Source organism: Barbus barbus, assembly GCF_936440315.1.
Source record: "Barbus barbus genome assembly, chromosome: 12".
Lineage (NCBI taxonomy): Eukaryota > Metazoa > Chordata > Actinopteri > Cypriniformes > Cyprinidae > Barbus > Barbus barbus.
The window spans coordinates 26769150-26788230 of record NC_136740.1 but is presented as its reverse complement, the minus strand read 5'-3'; the positions used below and the strand labels follow the sequence as shown (position 1 = coordinate 26788230).

At 41.2% G+C, this 19081-nt stretch overlaps 1 protein-coding gene across 4 annotated transcripts in view; it reads left to right on the top strand.

Moving 5' to 3' along the window:
* The window catches only part of LOC306877558 (oxidation resistance protein 1-like), a gene marked incomplete at its 5' end in the record, with an annotated part of 84643 nt that overhangs the window by 61710 nt on the left and 3852 nt on the right, over nt 1–19081 (top strand). For 2 of the 4 annotated variants that reach the window (XM_079429391.1, XM_079429393.1), the window contains 4 exons: nt 9765–9927; nt 12122–12284; nt 16324–16404; nt 17965–18090. In XM_079429391.1, coding sequence (XP_079285517.1) covers nt 9765–9927; nt 12122–12284; nt 16324–16404; nt 17965–18090 — 533 coding nt within the window. The remainder of the gene's footprint in view (nt 1–9764; nt 9928–12121; nt 12285–16323; nt 16405–17964; nt 18091–19081) is intronic. The other 2 variants (XM_079429392.1, XM_079429394.1) reach the window with 1 other exon arrangement.

The window sequence follows — 19081 nt, the reverse complement described above, 5'->3', positions numbered from 1 at the left end:
AGAGAGGCGTTATTCAGGGCTCTATGAGCAGTATGTCCACTAGGCTCCATAGTCTTATAATAGAATGCAGATAATGAAATGTTCATTTTTAGACTCTCACTTGTATATTTTTATCATCATTCCTCCATGCTTTTCAGCTGTAGACGTGCTGAGATCACTGTGTGCCCCAAGGTGCTTTCCATCCCAGCGTATGAGTCATCAACTGATAGCTATTCAACTCTAATGGATGAGCCGGCTTTCAGAATGAGCCCAGGAGTGAGTTAAAAAAAAAAAAGAAGTGACATATGGCCAAGTATGGTGACCCATACTCGGAATTCGTGCTCTGCATTTAACCCATCCAATGTGCACACACACACACACAGCAGTGAACACACACACACCGTGAACACACACCCGGAGCAGTGGGCAGCCATTTATGCTGCGGCACCCGGGGAGCAGTTGGGGGTTCGGTGCCTTGCTCAAGGGCACCTCAGTCGTGGTATTGAGGGTGGAGAGAGCGCTGGACATTCACTCCCCCCACCTACAATCCCTGCCGGCCCGAGACTCGAACCCGCAACCTTTGGATTACGAGTCCGACTCTCGACTTCCCATACTTAAAGATATTAAAGATATGATATCATGAGGAAACAAATCAAGAAGTTTCCTTGATCTTGTCTGATAAAAGGGTTTAAAACATATGGCTTGTTTCTAAACATCTGCTGCTTGCTGACATCAGATGAATACATGAACATGTCACCACCCACGTCAACAATGCCTGTTTGTTGTTCAGAAAGTTGTTTAGTCACGTTGCGATAATGTGGATGAAGCGGTATAGATACAGTATATTAGTATATATGTTGGAAAATTGGGGCATAAATCTGCTTATTTTTCTAGTGCAGGTTTTCATTTTTTTATATATATTTGTTTTTTACTTTTGCTTGTATTAAATGTTATCAAGCTAAAAAAAAAAACATCATAAAAGTAGTGTGCACAAATTAGTGTGCACAAATTATCTTAATCAATACGATAGCTTCACAGCAACAAAACCTGGAAACAGCAATATTCATCAACCATTAAAACAGAGTATAGAGAAATGAAAATGGAAAAAAATGAAACGGATTTCATAGGGCCCTATAATTATATATATATATATTTTTTTGTGGTAATAAAAATAGATGTAAGTGAACAATAACCTTTAAAATTACTTAAAATACATAAATAATATCAATGAGGCAATAATAATTAGTTCAAATAAAGTATCAAAAGTACGAAATCATATGGTTTTATTGAACAAAAAATTTTAAAATGTTAAAATACATAATGTATTATAAAAAATAGAGCTAATGTGCATTACGCATTACACATTACAACAAAGGCCTGCAGGCCGAGGCGCCACATGAGACGATCGCTTGGGGTGACGCGTGCGATTTAGAGCCCGTGTAGCGTGAGATGACGGGAGTATTCTCATTTGCTCGCGCTCTCGTCCGGCCATGTTCAAGAGCTAGAAGACCGTTATGTCAAGCTGGTTGTTTTCGTCAATGACGATTTCCGGTCTACCCTGGAGGCCCGCAGCGTGGTTTCCTTTGGTTGTGGTCCGTATGAGGATGATGTGTTGTCCACCGCAGCCTCTGACTCAGAGGATTTGGAGAAATGCAATTCCCCATCTTACAATGAGCTGTTAGACATTGTGATGCGAGCGGTCGACAAGTTGGGACTAGAATTGGACTGTGAGCTGACGCAAAACCAAGCCCAATCTAAACTGGATGACCGGTTTTTCACTAGTCGTACACCATCCCAGCCCCGTAGGCCTCTTCCCTTCTTTCAAGACCTCCACCAAGAGGTTTCGAGGTCTTGGAAGCAGCCTTTTTCGGCGCGGATTACTAACGCCGCTGATTTCGCCACCGTGTCTAAAATGACGGATCACAGTTATGGGGCAATGCCGGCTGTCGAAGAGACTCTCGCGATACACCTCGCGCCTAATTCGGCTCCGTCTTGGAAGGCGTGCCCTATGTTACCGTCCAAGCCATGTAGGATAACCTCCAATTTAATCTGGAAATTTTACATGGCCGCTGAGCAGGCTGCAGCCATGCTACATTCTATGGGTGTGCTTCAAGCCTATGAGGCAGAGCTCCTCAAGGAGCTGGATGAAGGGGAAGGCCTCACTCCTGAGGCTGTTAAGGAGCTCAGGAGAGCTACAGATTTGGCACTTAGAGCTACCAAACATACAGCTCAAGCAGTGGGAAGGTCCATGGCAGGTTTGGTGTTGGTTGAGCGCCACCTCTGGCTCACTCTAACAGACATCAAAGAAAAGGACAAAACTTTTCTTTTGGACGCTCCCATTTCGAAAGACGGCTTGTTTGGAGATTCAGTCACCACAGTGGTGGAAAAGTTTCAGGCAGCAAAACAACAGTCTGCCTCTTTTCGCCAGCTCACGTAGGCCCAGGGAGGCAGAACGTCAACCACCAATGGTCCGTTCACGGTCATCCTCTCTGCACCGTCATCGGGAGGTTCAGCGTAGTGAACCATCGCCTATGGCACCCCCTCAGAAGGATTGGGGTCCTAGGTCTCGTCTACCCGTTCGCCCGCACCAACGCAGACGGATAGACCTGAGTTCGACAGCCATGGCCTCTCGCTCTCAGGCTCCTAGTAACAGTTCCTGATTCCCTCGCTCATCTTCGGAGGCCAGGCCCTCCTTTGGAGAGTTTGGTCGGACCGCACAAGCGTATCCGCCTCTCTCAATGTGGCCTCCCGACTCAGATCTTAACTGTCCCGCCGCTTACTGCGCCTCGGGCGGTTTTAGACCGGGTCCTCAAGGCGAGCACCTCCTCAGACAGTCTGCGTGCCACAGCCTTCAGAGTTCGAGTGAAAGCCCAATGTTTTGACGTTTATGATGGCCTCCAAAACCCACACCCTTGGGGTGTTGGGCTGGGCCGACAGGGCTCTCGGACACCCTGTTATAGAGGTTCCCGCCACTCAGTTGCTTCGGGAACCTATGCAAGAAACTCAGGAGAGATATTTATCAACCCCGCCTATGCTACCTGTTCTCGCGGATGCCAGCAACTTTCCGCAGTCTGATGTCCTGACACCTGTAGTTCGACTACAGCCAAACACAGAACGTCTACAACCTCTAGCAGATTTTTGCAAATCGCAACGGTACTACACACCATTCGACACGGGTACACCATGCAATTTCGGAAAGGGCCACCCCCTTTCAGCGGGATTCTTCCCACGACAGTAAAGTCCATTTTGTCTCAGATCCAACCCCAAGATTGGTTTGTGACCATCGATCTAAAGGATGCATACTTTCACATCCAGATCGTCAAGAGACACAGGAAGTTCCTCAGGTTTGCTTTCGAGGGCAAAGCTTACCAGTATTGTGTTCTTCCGTTTGGACTGGCTCTGGCCCCCCGAACATTTACAAAGTGTATGGACGCAGCTCTGGCCCCGTTACGGCTCCAGGGCGTCTGAATTTTTAACTACTTAGACGATTGGCTAATATTAGCTCAATCCCAGGATCAGGCACTGAGACATTGAGACTTAGTGCTCGATCATCTACGGAGTCTGGGACTACGAACGAACCCACGAAAGAGTGTTCTGCTGCCTCACCAGTGAACAATGTAGACATGGGTAGACATGGATTCTCACACGATGCGGGCATGTCTGTCTCCCGCACGTGTGCAGTCATTACATACCTGTCTCAGTCAGTTCAAGACAGAACGTCTAGTCCACGTTGGCTAGTGTCTCAGGTTGTTGGGTCTGATGGCGGCAGCATCCCCTGTAGTTCAGCTGGGCCTGCTCCATATGCGACCGTTTTAGTGGTGGACCAAGAGCCAGAACGTTTCACCTCATTGTCATCCGCTTCGCAGAATTACGGTGACACGCAGAGGTTTTCGCTCTCGAAAACAGTGGAAAAGACCCCAGCTCCTTCAGAAAGGAGTCCAACTGGGAGCGTGTCTTCGTCACAATGATGTGTTGTCCACCGCAGCCTCTGACTCAGAGGATTTGGAGAAATGCAATTCCCCATCTTACAATGAGCTGTTAGACATTGTGATGCGAGCGGTCGACAAGTTGGGACTAGAATTGGACTGTGAGCTGACGCAAAACCAAGCCCAATCTAAACTGGATGACCGGTTTTTCACTAGTCGTACACCATCCCAGCCCCGTAGGCCTCTTCCCTTCTTTCAAGACCTCCACCAAGAGGTTTCGAGGTCTTGGAAGCAGCCTTTTTCGGCGCGGATTACTAACGCCGCTGATTTCGCCACCGTGTCTAAAATGACGGATCACAGTTATGGGGCAATGCCGGCTGTCGAAGAGACTCTCGCGATACACCTCGCGCCTAATTCGGCTCCGTCTTGGAAGGCGTGCCCTATGTTACCGTCCAAGCCATGTAGGATAACCTCCAATTTAATCTGGAAATTTTACATGGCCGCTGAGCAGGCTGCAGCCATGCTACATTCTATGGGTGTGCTTCAAGCCTATGAGGCAGAGCTCCTCAAGGAGCTGGATGAAGGGGAAGGCCTCACTCCTGAGGCTGTTAAGGAGCTCAGGAGAGCTACAGATTTGGCACTTAGAGCTACCAAACATACAGCTCAAGCAGTGGGAAGGTCCATGGCAGGTTTGGTGTTGGTTGAGCGCCACCTCTGGCTCACTCTAACAGACATCAAAGAAAAGGACAAAACTTTTCTTTTGGACGCTCCCATTTCGAAAGACGGCTTGTTTGGAGATTCAGTCACCACAGTGGTGGAAAAGTTTCAGGCAGCAAAACAACAGTCTGCCTCTTTTCGCCAGCTCACGTAGGCCCAGGGAGGCAGAACGTCAACCACCAATGGTCTGTTCACGGTCATCCTCTCTGCACCGTCATCGGGAGGTTCAGCGTAGTGAACCATCGCCTATGGCACCCCCTCAGAAGGATTGGGGTCCTAGGTCTCGTCTACCCGTTCGCCCGCACCAACGCAGACGGATAGACCTGAGTTCGACAGCCATGGCCTCTCGCTCTCAGGCTCCTAGTAACAGTTCCTGATTCCCTCGCTCATCTTCGGAGGCCAGGCCCTCCTTTGGAGAGTTTGGTCGGACCGCACAAGCGTATCCGCCTCTCTCAATGTGGCCTCCCGACTCAGATCTTAACTGTCCCGCCGCTTACTGCGCCTCGGGCGGTTTTAGACCGGGTCCTCAAGGCGAGCACCTCCTCAGACAGTCTGCGTGCCACAGCCTTCAGAGTTCGAGTGAAAGCCCAATGTTTTGACGTTTATGATGGCCTCCAAAACCCACACCCTTGGGGTGTTGGGCTGGGCCGACAGGGCTCTCGGACACCCTGTTATAGAGGTTCCCGCCACTCAGTTGCTTCGGGAACCTATGCAAGAAACTCAGGAGAGATATTTATCAACCCCGCCTATGCTACCTGTTCTCGCGGATGCCAGCAACTTTCCGCAGTCTGATGTCCTGACACCTGTAGTTCGACTACAGCCAAACACAGAACGTCTACAACCTCTAGCAGATTTTTGCAAATCGCAACGGTACTACACACCATTCGACACGGGTACACCATGCAATTTCGGAAAGGGCCACCCCCTTTCAGCGGGATTCTTCCCACGACAGTAAAGTCCATTTTGTCTCAGATCCAACCCCAAGATTGGTTTGTGACCATCGATCTAAAGGATGCATACTTTCACATCCAGATCGTCAAGAGACACAGGAAGTTCCTCAGGTTTGCTTTCGAGGGCAAAGCTTACCAGTATTGTGTTCTTCCGTTTGGACTGGCTCTGGCCCCCCGAACATTTACAAAGTGTATGGACGCAGCTCTGGCCCCGTTACGGCTCCAGGGCGTCTGAATTTTTAACTACTTAGACGATTGGCTAATATTAGCTCAATCCCAGGATCAGGCACTGAGACATTGAGACTTAGTGCTCGATCATCTACGGAGTCTGGGACTACGAACGAACCCACGAAAGAGTGTTCTGCTGCCTCACCAGTGAACAATGTAGACATGGGTAGACATGGATTCTCACACGATGCGGGCATGTCTGTCTCCCGCACGTGTGCAGTCATTACATACCTGTCTCAGTCAGTTCAAGACAGAACGTCTAGTCCACGTTGGCTAGTGTCTCAGGTTGTTGGGTCTGATGGCGGCAGCATCCCCTGTAGTTCAGCTGGGCCTGCTCCATATGCGACCGTTTTAGTGGTGGACCAAGAGCCAGAACGTTTCACCTCATTGTCATCCGCTTCGCAGAATTACGGTGACACGCAGAGGTTTTCGCTCTCGAAAACAGTGGAAAAGACCCCAGCTCCTTCAGAAAGGAGTCCAACTGGGAGCGTGTCTTCGTCACAAAACTATCACGACGGACGCGTCCCTGATTGGCTGGGGGGCGGTCCATCAAGGACACCCAGTTTGGGGAATCTGGTCAGAGGAGCAGCGGAGTTGGCAAATAAATTGTTTGGAACTACTAGCAGTCTTCCTGGCTCTCAGGCAGTTCTTACCGCAGTTGACGGGCTGTCATGTGTTAGTCAGGACGGACAACATGACTGTAGTTTCATACCTGAATCGGCAAGGAGGATTACATTCTCGCCCCTGTACAGGCCGGCAAGGAGTGTTCTTCTTTGGGCTCAAATCAAATTCCTGTCATTCAGAGCAGTCCATATCCCAGGTCACCTGAACTCAGGATCAGACCTGCTCTTGAGACAGAGGCTGAAGGACGGGGAATGGAGACTTCACCCTCAAGTGGTGAATCTCATATGGCAGGGGTTTGGACGAGCGGAAGTGGATCTGTTTGCTTCGACCATGACTACGCACTGCCCGCTCTGGTTTTCCCTGTCTCCCCCGTCGCCTCTGGGTCTGGATGCTCTGGCCCACGAATGGCCCAGAACCAGTCTGTACGCTTTTCCCCCTATCCGGCCGCTCCCAGTAGTTCTACTCAGAATACAATCGGATACACAATACCAAGTCGTGGTTTTCAGACCTGGTCAGTCTGTCGATCGGCCCTCCTTGGGAGATTCCCCTCAGGCACGATTTGGCACCCTCGGCCGGATTTATGGAAGCTATGGGTGTGGCCCCTGAGCGGAATGCGTTAATGTGTTCTGGTCTCTCGACTGAGACTACCGACACTATTATTAATTCTAGAGCTCCCTCCACAAGACGCTTATATGCTTTCAAGTGGAGACTCTTTGCTTCGTGGTGTAGACAACGTGCCCTGGATCCAATTCATTGCCCCATTGGTTCAGTGCTGGAGTTTCTTCAGAGCCCTTTTTCTGAGGGAGTGACCCCCGCTACTCTCAAAGTATATGTAGTGGCCATATCTGCGGAACCTGTGCTCGTAGGAGATGTTTCAGTGGGTCGTCATTCTTTGGTATCACGTTTTATGCAGGGTGCGAGATGGATTAGGAAGGTCTGTCGGGCCATCCCTTTGAGCCGTTGGAGTCTGTGTCAGTAAAGTTGTTGACTCTCAAGACAGTTCTTTTGCTGGCTTTATCCTCCCTCAAGAGAGTAGGGGACTTACAGGCTCTATCTATCAGCCCTTCGTGTATAGACTTAGCCCCAGGGCTGGTAAAGGTCTTATTGCGACCCAGGCCGAATTATGTTCCTAAGGTTGCTTCGAATTCATTTTGCTTTCAGCAAGTGGTCTTAGAGGCTTTTTCCCTCACTGACGCGGGATCAGGTAACATGTATCTTTGTCCGGTAAGGGCATTAAGAATCTATGTAGACCGCACAGCTCAGTGGCATAGATCTGACCAGCTGTTCGTGTGTTTTTGTGGTAAGAGCAAAGGCTCCGCTGTCACTAAACAGCGAATGTCGCATTGGATAGTTGAGGCTATCTCTTTAGCCTGCGTGGCTCGTGGCTTGACTTCGCCTCTAGGATTACGTGCTCACTTCACGAGAGCAGTGGTGTCTTCTCAGGCCTTTCTGAAAGGATTGTCAATGGAAGATGTTTGTGCTGCGGCAGGATGGTCCTCTCCTAGCACTTTCATCAAGTTCTACAGTCCCAGCTCCTGGCTCCCAGGTCTTATCCGCTTGAGCAGATGCTTTCCTTGGTCTCCGGCTATCTAAGGTACGTCAGGCATTATGGTATAGCGTTCCCAAAGCGATGAGGTCATCGCAGCATTGAAGTGAACCTAGGAAGGGGAACATCTCAGTTACGGGAACAACCATGGTTCCCTGAGTAGGGAACGAGATGCTGCGATGGGGGCCGTTCCATACCTTGATAGCGCTTCCTTCGTCATTTTGGAAATCTGATGAAATAGCGTGTGGCACGTTGATATAGCATACGGTATGTATGCGTGGGGGGTGTTGCCAAACGCTATTTGGCCAATAAATTGGCGTGATAGTATAAGGGCTTCAGACATTCGTCACCAAGACAAACAATTTTTCAGCGGATTAACTTGCACAGATTAATTGTTAACATCAAGACTAGCAATGTGCGATAGTAAGTAAATAAAGTTTTTTGATTTCATGCCGACTTTAAAGCGCATATACTGTATTAGAACTGCATCGCATATAATTATTTAATTAAATCGTAGCGTTTGTAAATTCGCAATTATGCTTAATTATTATTTATTATTTAATATATCATGCAGCCTTGGAAAACAGTCTATTAATATGTTTTATGGATTCTCGTCCATGAAATGTGCCACTTCTGGTATTTTGCCAGTTAGTCGGCGCGAGCAAAATTAAGTCGACAATTTTTGACTAAAATCGATGAATCGCGACAGCCCTAATTATGTGTTTATTCTTTACAAAACAATAATAATAAAATAATATTTATAGTATTTAATAATCATTTATATATTTTTTAATGATAGTTTTTTTAAATGTTGATATATATTTAATGAAGTCCAAAATGTGTGTATATATATATATATATATATATATATATATATATATATATATATATATATATATATATATATATATATATATATATATATATATATATATATATATATATTGTTATATAATTACATTTCCATTATTTCGAGAATTTCATTTTTTTATGATTTTTACCATTTTATTTAAAATATATAGATAGATATTAGATTATTAGATTATATAGACTATAATCTTGAACGTGGAAATATATGAAAAAAATATATATATATTTATTGCAAGACTACAAAAATGTATGAAATGACCCCTCTAAAATTTACTTTTTACTCTATAAAGTTATTTTGCTTATTCAACACAGTAATATTCATCAACCTCATGGTGTGACAAAGTTCAACTCCTGTCCCGGCACATATTCCTTTTTGGATCATTGAACTGTTCTGACAAATCACAGGGGGTTATTACCACAGCTCAGGACCCACTTCAAAAGTCATCTGAATTACACACCAAATTAGCCCATTGAAAATGAATGCCCTCCCACTGTGTTCTGCAGCGTAAGTAGATTAATGTTGCATTGGCTGTCTAAAGGGCTTTGGCTCCTACAGCACTGGTGTAAGGTGTTTCTTTCTACATCTCCCGCTACGTTGACCTTCTAATCAGTTATTAACAAAAGATGCATTGGTTTCAGCTTCGGATATGTGGTCCTGGCAGGGTTTAGTTCATTTGAGGCCATGTGTTTTTGTTCCAGTGATTATTGTATGCCTATTTTTTTAGATAATGTGCTTCATGTCCTTCTTATGCAGGCCATGAGATTTTTAGACATTTTATAGACAGCCATTCAAACTTGGTCATGTATTAGACAGTTTTGCAAGACAAATTTCAAATGCAGATTCTTCTTACAGATTCTTCTCCTTTTCTCCTTTGCTCAGTTTCTGTGGTGGGCTTTTAGGGTGAGCTTTTATTTCTGTTTCAGGCCTCATGGTGTCCAAGGAGAGGCAGAAGTCTCACAAGTTTCTGTGTCTTCGGGTTGACAAAGCCATGAAGAAGACGTTTGTGTCCAACGCCAGCGCCTCCATGCAGCAGTATGCACAGCGTGACCGCAAGCATGAGTACTGGTTTGCCGTTCCCCAGGAGAGGTGAGTCGGACATGTAGAATTTTGTTTGTGTTCATTATTTGTATAAAATCTGGTCCATTTTGCAGTTTATTCAGGCAAAGCAACACACTCTGTCTATCTAATCATCTATTCATCCATCTATCCGTCATGTTTTTAAGTGTGGTTTGTTCCATGTAAATGTTTTATTTTATTTTATTTAGCCTTTTTTCTTCATGCAGTATATGTTATTTTATTATCTATTAGGTTATTTGTTAATTAAATTTTTTACAAAATGAATAATTTGTTCTCTTCTTATTATTATTTATTTTTAATATTTTTATTTTCGGGGCCGGGGGTTGGGGGTTAAATGTGAACTATTCATGTTTTTGGCAGATTCACACAAAACACATTTCCCTATGAAATTACAAAATTACACAGCATAGTTAAATTTAAATCTAAATTTAAATCTAAATTGAATTTTGTGAGAAGTCGCTCTCATTTTAAATGAGAAAGATGTAAATGGTAACCTGGTCTTATTATGTGAACAACTCCCTATTTAATTTTATTTAGGTTTTTAATGCAAAATATTTTATCATATATTATATTGTTTTTATTTTTACAAACAATATCAGTTATTATTAGTATTAGTATGGGCTGAAATGTGACCTATTCATATTTTTCTCATATCCACACGAAACATGTTTCTCTATGAAATTACACAGCATAATTCAATTGAAGTCATTTTGTGAGAAGTCAACTTATTTTTATATTAGAAATTATGTCAATTTAACATGGTGTCATTATGCGATCCGTTTTCTACTACTGAAACAGTGCTGTCTTTGTTTTATTTCATCTACCCTCTGATTCAACACAAGCGTTCAGTGTTCTTCATCTCACTGGAACTTATTCTGTATGCCATCACTGTATGAGATGAGTCACAGATATTTTTTAGGAAACACTTGCTGGGCTAAATCAGAATGAGAGAGTCAGAATAGATTAGCTTCGACACAGTCTACAAGTTAAGAAAAGAACTCCAGACGTGCTGTATGGTGTAGTCCTGAACAGCATCTGTACTGCTGGAGAGCTGCAGAGCTCTGTGGCCAAACTGCTGTTTGTTATTGTCACTGAGACTAGGCCGGGCCCAGCTATGTGACCTAGTTGGGTGGCGACCCGGATGATCAGTGTAAAGTATTATGACAATAGTGCATGAGCAGGGCCCGAGGGATGAGGCTTTGAAGCTCACGCTGCCTGTCAGCCACTTGTCTTGCCCTGATGCAAGTCACACTGAGTTTTCCACAGCTTTGCCTGTTTAAAAACAAAAAACAAAAGTGACATGCACTACTGTTCAAACTGTTGGGTTCAGCATTAGATTGGTCAAAAAGTGACAGTAAAGACATTTATAATGTTACTGAAGATTTTCATTTCAAGGAAATGCTGTTCTTTTGAACTTTTTAGTCATCGGGAAAAAAGTATCACAGTTTCTACAAAAATATTAAGCTTTTATAATATTGTAACTATTTTCAACACTGATAATAAAAGGAAACGTTTCTTGAGCAGCAAAGCAGCATATTAGAATGATTTCTGAAGGATCTTGTGACACTGAAGACTGGAGTAATGATGCTGAAAATTCAGCTTTGCATCACAGCAATAAATTACATTTTAAAATATATTAAAAAAGAAAACTTTAAGTTGAAATAATATTATAGTATTACTTTTACTGTATTTTTGATCAAATAAATGCAACCTTGGTGAGCATAATAGACTTCTTTTAAAAACATAAAAAACAAACTTTTGTATGGTTGTGTAAGTTATTACAGGTACCTCATACCTATATATATATATATATATATATATATATATATATATATATATATATTAATGCAATAAAGGAAAAGTGGCAAATGAAATTCAGATGCACAGTATAGCCACTATTTTTGTCCTGTAAAATAAAAAAATCTTTTTTTTTCTTAATACTTCTCAATCAATTAGAATGAAACACATTTGATTAGACATTTTTGTTAATTAAATATTCTTTATTTTTGGATTATTCTTTACACTACCAATTAGGATGTAACTTATTTAACATATTTAACCATGTCTAAATCCAAAACTCATTTTTGCCTAAAATCCGTGCAGAGAATATGGAAAAATTCAGCAGATTCTATCTGGCTCATAAGCAATTAAAAGATGACATGTAATATTATTTGTAACAATGTGTTTGTCATTATTTCTCCAGGTCAGACCACCTGTATGTTTTCTTCATCCAGTGGAGCCCGGATGTTTTTGGGGACGGGTTAGGAAGCATCAGCCGTGATCCTGGCTTCATCGTGGTGAAGAAAATTGAGGAGTCAGAGGCAATCGAGGAGCAGCAAACTGTAGAAAATTCAGCTGAGTGGGAGGTACTGTACGGCCCGTCCAGCTCACATGTTTGGATTGATATCATATCTGTTATTCAAGCTCGTGTCTGTATTCTTTGTGTTGATATGCACTGTATTTGATTCAGATATTTTCTCTTTATTGTATTTGCACTTGTCTGTTTGTTTTTATTTTCTGTTTCTATGCTCCAGGTTTCTGGAAGTGTCTTTATTGTGTTCCCCGCACTTCATACACCTTCATGCACCAGTCATACGTTGTTGTCAGAGCTCCTGTATTCAATCTTGCTAAATGTTTCTGGGTTGTTTTGGTGAAGCCAAGATGCATTGTGCATTGTGAGCTTGCAGCTAGTGTTTTGCATGAGTGTGCAATTGTTTTATTATTTTATTTGTTTTGTTTTTTAAGAAAGAGGCACATGTATGCAATTTATGCATGCATGGATCCCTCAGTCGTGTCTAAAAAGGCATGGTTTAGCCCAACTATGTCATGCCTGAATGAGATACAAGCAAATCATGCCAACTGGTGCAAGTGTTGTTACCTGATGTATTATGCGTGGTGTGTCTTTTATAAAGCTCCGTTTGAATGTTTTACTGATTGGATAATACCATCTGATATTTCCCCGCATGTTATTGTGATCTGGTTGCCGCATTGAAACCAATCTGTGGCACTGAGAAACCGATACTACGACTGCGGCGGCACTTAAATTTGACTTTAAATTAATGATGTAGGCAACAAAATAGACTGATTTGTTATTCGGGAACTGGAGGATCTTTGCAAAGCCACATGATCTTTTGATATGAATAAGTAAAATTAACTTTCTCTGATCATGGCCGCAGGGGTGGCGTGAGTCATGAACTCAATTGGATATTGCGACCCCCAGGATACTCAGGGGATCAACTGTAACACTAAACAATCTGAGTGATGACATTTGTTTAGCACATGCTCAGCCAAGCTACCTCTTAAGTGCAATTAAGTGTAGTTGTTTTTTCCTTGTGAAACTGATTTTTAAGCATAAAAGTTGCATTTTGAATGTCCTGTATTTTTCTCTGCTGTCTGAAATTGTGATGCCTGTGAATATAAACATTGTTTGACTGATAAATGTTAACAGGTAGGTCTAAATAGGCATTTCACTAGGTTAGTTGATGGTTATGTTGTGTGACATTTGAAACATGGCCAGTGTGATTCAGTTTGGTTGTTCTACTCATAAAAAGCAGTTTATTGGTTTAATGATAAGGGACTAAATATAGTCATGCCTGTAAATTTAAACATTGTTTGGCTGTTAAACATTAACAGGTTGGGGGCATTAATATATGTAATGAACATTGTTGCATTAAAATATCTGCTTGAAGGCTTCTTTAACAGAGATGCACTGAGAGCAGTCTGGGATAACATGGATCAACAGGTGCTGCTGTTGCATTCAGCTTTTCACTTGATTTTTCTTGCTAATATAATTTGTAATGCTATATATGTAAGGGACAAGTGCACGGCTAGCTGTGCATTAAACGATTTTAATGCACGATGTAGAGGCCAAGAACCACCCGACGTGAAATATATAAATGTATTTGTTGTATAATAAGCATTTTCAGTATTGTTCTCATAAATGTTTTTTTTTTAATAATAAAAAAGTAATTTATATTAAAAATATATAATATGATAATACAAAATTTAATTAAATAATAAAAAATGTATTACTTAAAATGCATGTTTTGCTTTAAACATTCCTAACAGCTAAAATACATAGTATCATTTAAAATTGAAAATATCCAAGAATGCTATTAAATTCTTACTTTGAGGTGTGCTCTTATTTGATTTACACTGATTAATATAAAGTGTTTAAATTGCCTGTGGCAACTTTTTGTCTTGCATTTAATATTAATTCTCAGTGTAAATATTTTACATATATATTCCCTCAAGTTTGCTACTTTGTTATTTCTCAAAATATAGTGAACAGCCTACTTAAAGAACAAGGTGGGCATCCTGCCCAAAAATGCTGTCTAGGTAGGCAGCTCACTGGGTTATTTAGTGTTCATGGTTGATGACATTTGAAACATGGCCAGGGTGTTTCAGTTTGGTTCTACTTCCAAAAATAGTTTTACTAGTTTAATGATAAGGGGAGTAAATACAGGCAGATAAAGAATAGGTGTGTATTTAACTTAGAACGAGTCCTCATCAACAGCCTGGTTTTTCATAGTGTCCGTTTTATAACATCAATCATTTGACTCATTCGCAAGCATTATTGATCAAAATATTTAGAGGTCGCGTTTAGGTGGGAATGTTCCTTTAAAAGCGCTGAAAGCCTTCCGGACAGGAGGCGTGACATATTTTAACAGAGCCAATCAGAGACTGAATTCTTCCATTTGGTCGGATATCATTGGCTCACACAAGTGTCCATCATTGTCTTGCCGTCGTGTTTATGTCTGAATATGGCATGTTGTCGGTCGGCGGAAGGAAGGCTGAATGTGACAGACAGTGAGATAATGTTCTCCAAGCGGGTGAAGGAAGGAAAACCTCTGACTCCCAAGTACACTTATGTATGTAAACACAAGTGTTGAGTGAATGCGTAATGCGTGAGCGGGCTGTTGAAATATTAGCGTATAATGTCTGGCTGTGTTGATTGACGGGCTGTCTAATGGGTTTGTGTTGCTGCTTTTGAAGTAAAACAGTGTAAAAGTGAGATATGACCGTCTGCTGTTGATCTGTGATGCTGGAGCTTGTGTGTGTGTGTGTGTGTGTGTGTGTGTGTGTGTGAGAGAGAATCAGTGAATGTCTCACCTGAGACGAGATGCATTTTTTATGAGTGCTCTAGTTTACCTTCCTGCTTGTACATTATTGAGGTCTGTAAAGTGGCAACTTATCGGCTAAAACTTTTATTTACCGTCTTGGAGTAGTATGGCCTCTGGTCATTACTGTCGATTAATACTGCAAGTCAGGGTGCTGCAGGACTTTAAAGGAATAGTTCACCAAAAAAAAAAAAATCCTGTACTCTCCGTCATACATTCCAAATTCCAAACCCGTATGACTCACACCAAAGAGAACATTTTAAGTGAACGTCCTAGTTGCTGTTGTCTCTATATGATGAAGATAAATAAGAACTGGACATTGTAAGCTCATTGTAAGATAGCGCTACTTCTGAAGCAATACTATATTTGTGTGAGGAAAAATGTAAAAAAAAAAAAAAAAATCTTGACATTTGCTCTAGTGTCTGGTTGTTGAATGAGTCATTCTTATGATTCAGATCTTTTCAATGAATAGGTTATTCCAGTCCACTAAACAACAAAAGTCTGATTCGTCAACGATTTCAACTCAAGTTAACGACTTATTACATGAAAGTATGGATTCAGAAGACTTGTACTGTGTTGTATTGTACACATTTTTGTAATACTTTTACTGTAATTTTGGAGATTGAAATCCCTAGTACCCATTCACTTCCATTACGCTGAAAAGAATTGGCTTGAGTAATCTTCAGCAATTAACCTTTCCTTGGAAGAAAGACATGCAGATTTGATATGTACTGAGCATGGCTAAATTATGACAAAACTTTAATTTTTGGTGAATAAAAAATTCAAGGTCAGCAGATGGCATTTTTCTTGCTTAATGATTGAGATATAACTTTGATTGTAGGATGGTCTACATGACAGGCTGGTTAAATTTAGGGCTTTCTGATCTTTCTGATTGGGATGATGAGGGTGAGTAATGACAGAATATTTAGTTCTGGAGGGGACATTGAGTGTTTGCATTTCTATGTGGCTCTGCAATGGCTTATGTTAGCTATTATGAATATGGTTTGCATATTTGTCTGCAGAGCTTCATGCAAAACAATTCACACACTCGTGCAAAACGCTCGCTGTGTTGTCTGCTCACATCTGTACAGTAGTTTCACATGATCTAGGCTTTCAATCTTATACTCATCTCTTCCATATCTCATAAAGACGATCATTCCCGACCGCAGTTTTAGTAGTTAACACATTGTATTCAAAGAGACCCAAACTGCACATTGTACATATTTTGGCCTCATCCTATCGTCCTGCTCAGCGGTGTGGTTGTGTCCCCTTGTCTCTGGAGCAGGTAGTGTCATGGACTGAGTACCACCGCCGGATCGATGCGTTAAACAGTGAAGATCTGCGCTCCCTATGCAAACGCCTCCAGGTGCACAAAATCTGTAGAACCCTGCAGATGTAGCTCTAGGTTTTGTAGATAAGCTTGCTGTGGATGGCAAGTTTGCGCTTGACACAAAAATGTTTGTGCAGAAAATTCCATAATTTCCCATAAAGAGTTGCCCATGAAGTGATTTTACAATTCTTAGATGTACAACTTAGCAACAGCACTACCGTTCAAAAGTATATATTATAAAGAAATTAATACTCTTATTCATCAAGGATGCATTCAATTGATCAGAAGTGACAGTAAAATTATAATGTTACAGAAGATTTCCATTTCAAATAAATAATTGATTCATCAAAGAATCCTGAAAAAAAAGGAACGCTGACAAAAAAATATTAAGCAGCATAACTGTTTAACTTTGATAATAAGACATTTTTCTTGAGCACTAAATCAACATATTACAATGATTTCTGAAGGATTAAGTGACACTGCAGACTGAAGTAATTATGCTGAAAATTCAACTTTGCATCACAGAAATAAATTAAATTTCAAAATTATTTTCAGTTTTAATTATATTTCATAATATTAAAATTTTTACTGTATTTTTGATCAAATAAATGCAGTCTTGATGAGCAGAAGGGACTTCTTTTAAAAACATTTTAAAAAGCAGTTGTATCACTGAAATAAGGAATTTTCTGGAAGCCATGCTAGAGAAAGTGGGTTGTATTTCCATGTCCAGAATGTTCTGAGGTTTAGGCGGGTGTTTGGGTCGAGACCTGCACTGACTGCTGCCCGGTTATTTGTTGTAAACAATTGATGTAATTGAAGCACGGCCGGTGTAACCTGAGTGTGTTCAGGCCACGAGAGGGACTGTTAACTGTCTGTGGCACTACATTAACACCACTAGTCCTGATGTAACAGGCTTTAGAGAAGTGCTTCTCAACTGGTTATGCTTCATAAACCAGATTCTACAAGCGGCAATCCAACACAGCACATAATTGCTTATGAAAGTGAACAAAAATGTCCTTACATTACATTTAGTGCAGTTAGCAGGCACTTTTATCCAATGCAACGTACATTGCATTTAGTTCATGCATTCTCTAGGAACTGAACCCATGACCTTGCGTTGCTAGCACAATGCATATTGTTTGAGCTACAGGAATCCTTCATCTCATAAAATGAAGTTTATTAATCTTACCATTAACTGCATCAGAACAAGCCTAATTATTAACATGATAGGCTGAATAGGAAAACTGACTATTTCCACTGGTTGAGAACCACTGACTTTGGGAAATAATGCAAAACAAGTGTTTTTATGAATACAATATCCCATATTGCCTAGCCAAAACATTTCCTGTGAGATTAGATTTTCTCAGTTTAGTTTGTCCCCTTAGGTTAATTCCAGTAGAGATAAGTCAACTCAGCTTGTGTTGAATTTACATGTTAAATCTATGCAACCTCACTTCCACAAATGTTTTGAATACCAAATCCCTGCTGTGAGAGTTCATGGGTAAATTTCAAGGAAGATCTACAGTCATGCTTTGTTATAGTCATAGTTATAACATAGTTATAACATAGTTTGTTAATGGCTTTTTCTGTCTTTAGATCTCCACGAAGGAGGATGTGAACTCCAAACATGGCATGTCCATCACCGCCAGCCTGGAGCCAGAGACTTTCAAGCCCAACCTGAACGAACCCAGTGACCTTCTGGAGGCCGAGCAGATCGAGAAGGTAAGCGCTCAGTGGCGCGGCAGTGAAATAAATCTGCCCAATGCTCTGGGCTTTTCAGTGTTTCATCGATCCGCTGGTCCAAAAATAGGTGGCCCTCCTCACTGTTCACCGGTTATTGATTCTTGGCCGGAGGATGATCTCAGACATGTTAACAGACAGATTTATTCACACTCGTCATGTTATGGCCAAGAGCATAGCAATGATTTGAAAAGTGAAAGTGACGGTTCTTGACCCATAAATGATTACTCACCCTCCTGTCATTTGAAACTGATATGATTTGCTTTCTTCCATAAATTTATGCAGAATGTTTCTGCTGACTCTCTTCAATATAAGAAAATACAAATATGCACCCTTTAGGGGTAGATGAGTTACAAAGTTGTAGCTTTGTGTGTATTACCCCTGTTGTAACCCTGAAGACACAATTTTTGCCAAAAAAAAAAAAATATATACTGTATTCTATACAACTAGGATTTAAAATGAAGAAATAAAAATCGCCTACATTTTAAGATTACGAGGACAGAATGATCTGAATTCTTCCACTCATGTGGATAGAATACTGTATTAAAATATTATATATTGTTAAAGCTGCAAAAGATTTGATTAATTTATGTTTTTTGTTCTTTTGAGTCAGTTCTTTTAAATGAATCATTCAACAAGGAATTGTTCAGTGGGTTTAGAAACATAATTTGTTCCTTATCATTTCAGCCTTACATATGACTCTGCCCAAGTGTTCTGAATGAAAACTAAAAAAATGTAATTGTTTCCTTGTCAAATTAACTGACTAAAATTAAGACTAAAATTACTAAACATAAAGTGATTTGAAGCTATATAGAAATATATAACAAACAAACAATTACCAAACCACATAAAATGACTATATTTTGAAATATAGTTCTCAAAATTTTTAGAAAATATAAATTTGAAAGCTAATTCAAAATGAATAAACATTTATAATAGTATCTAAATAATGCTCAAATAACACAAAAATTTT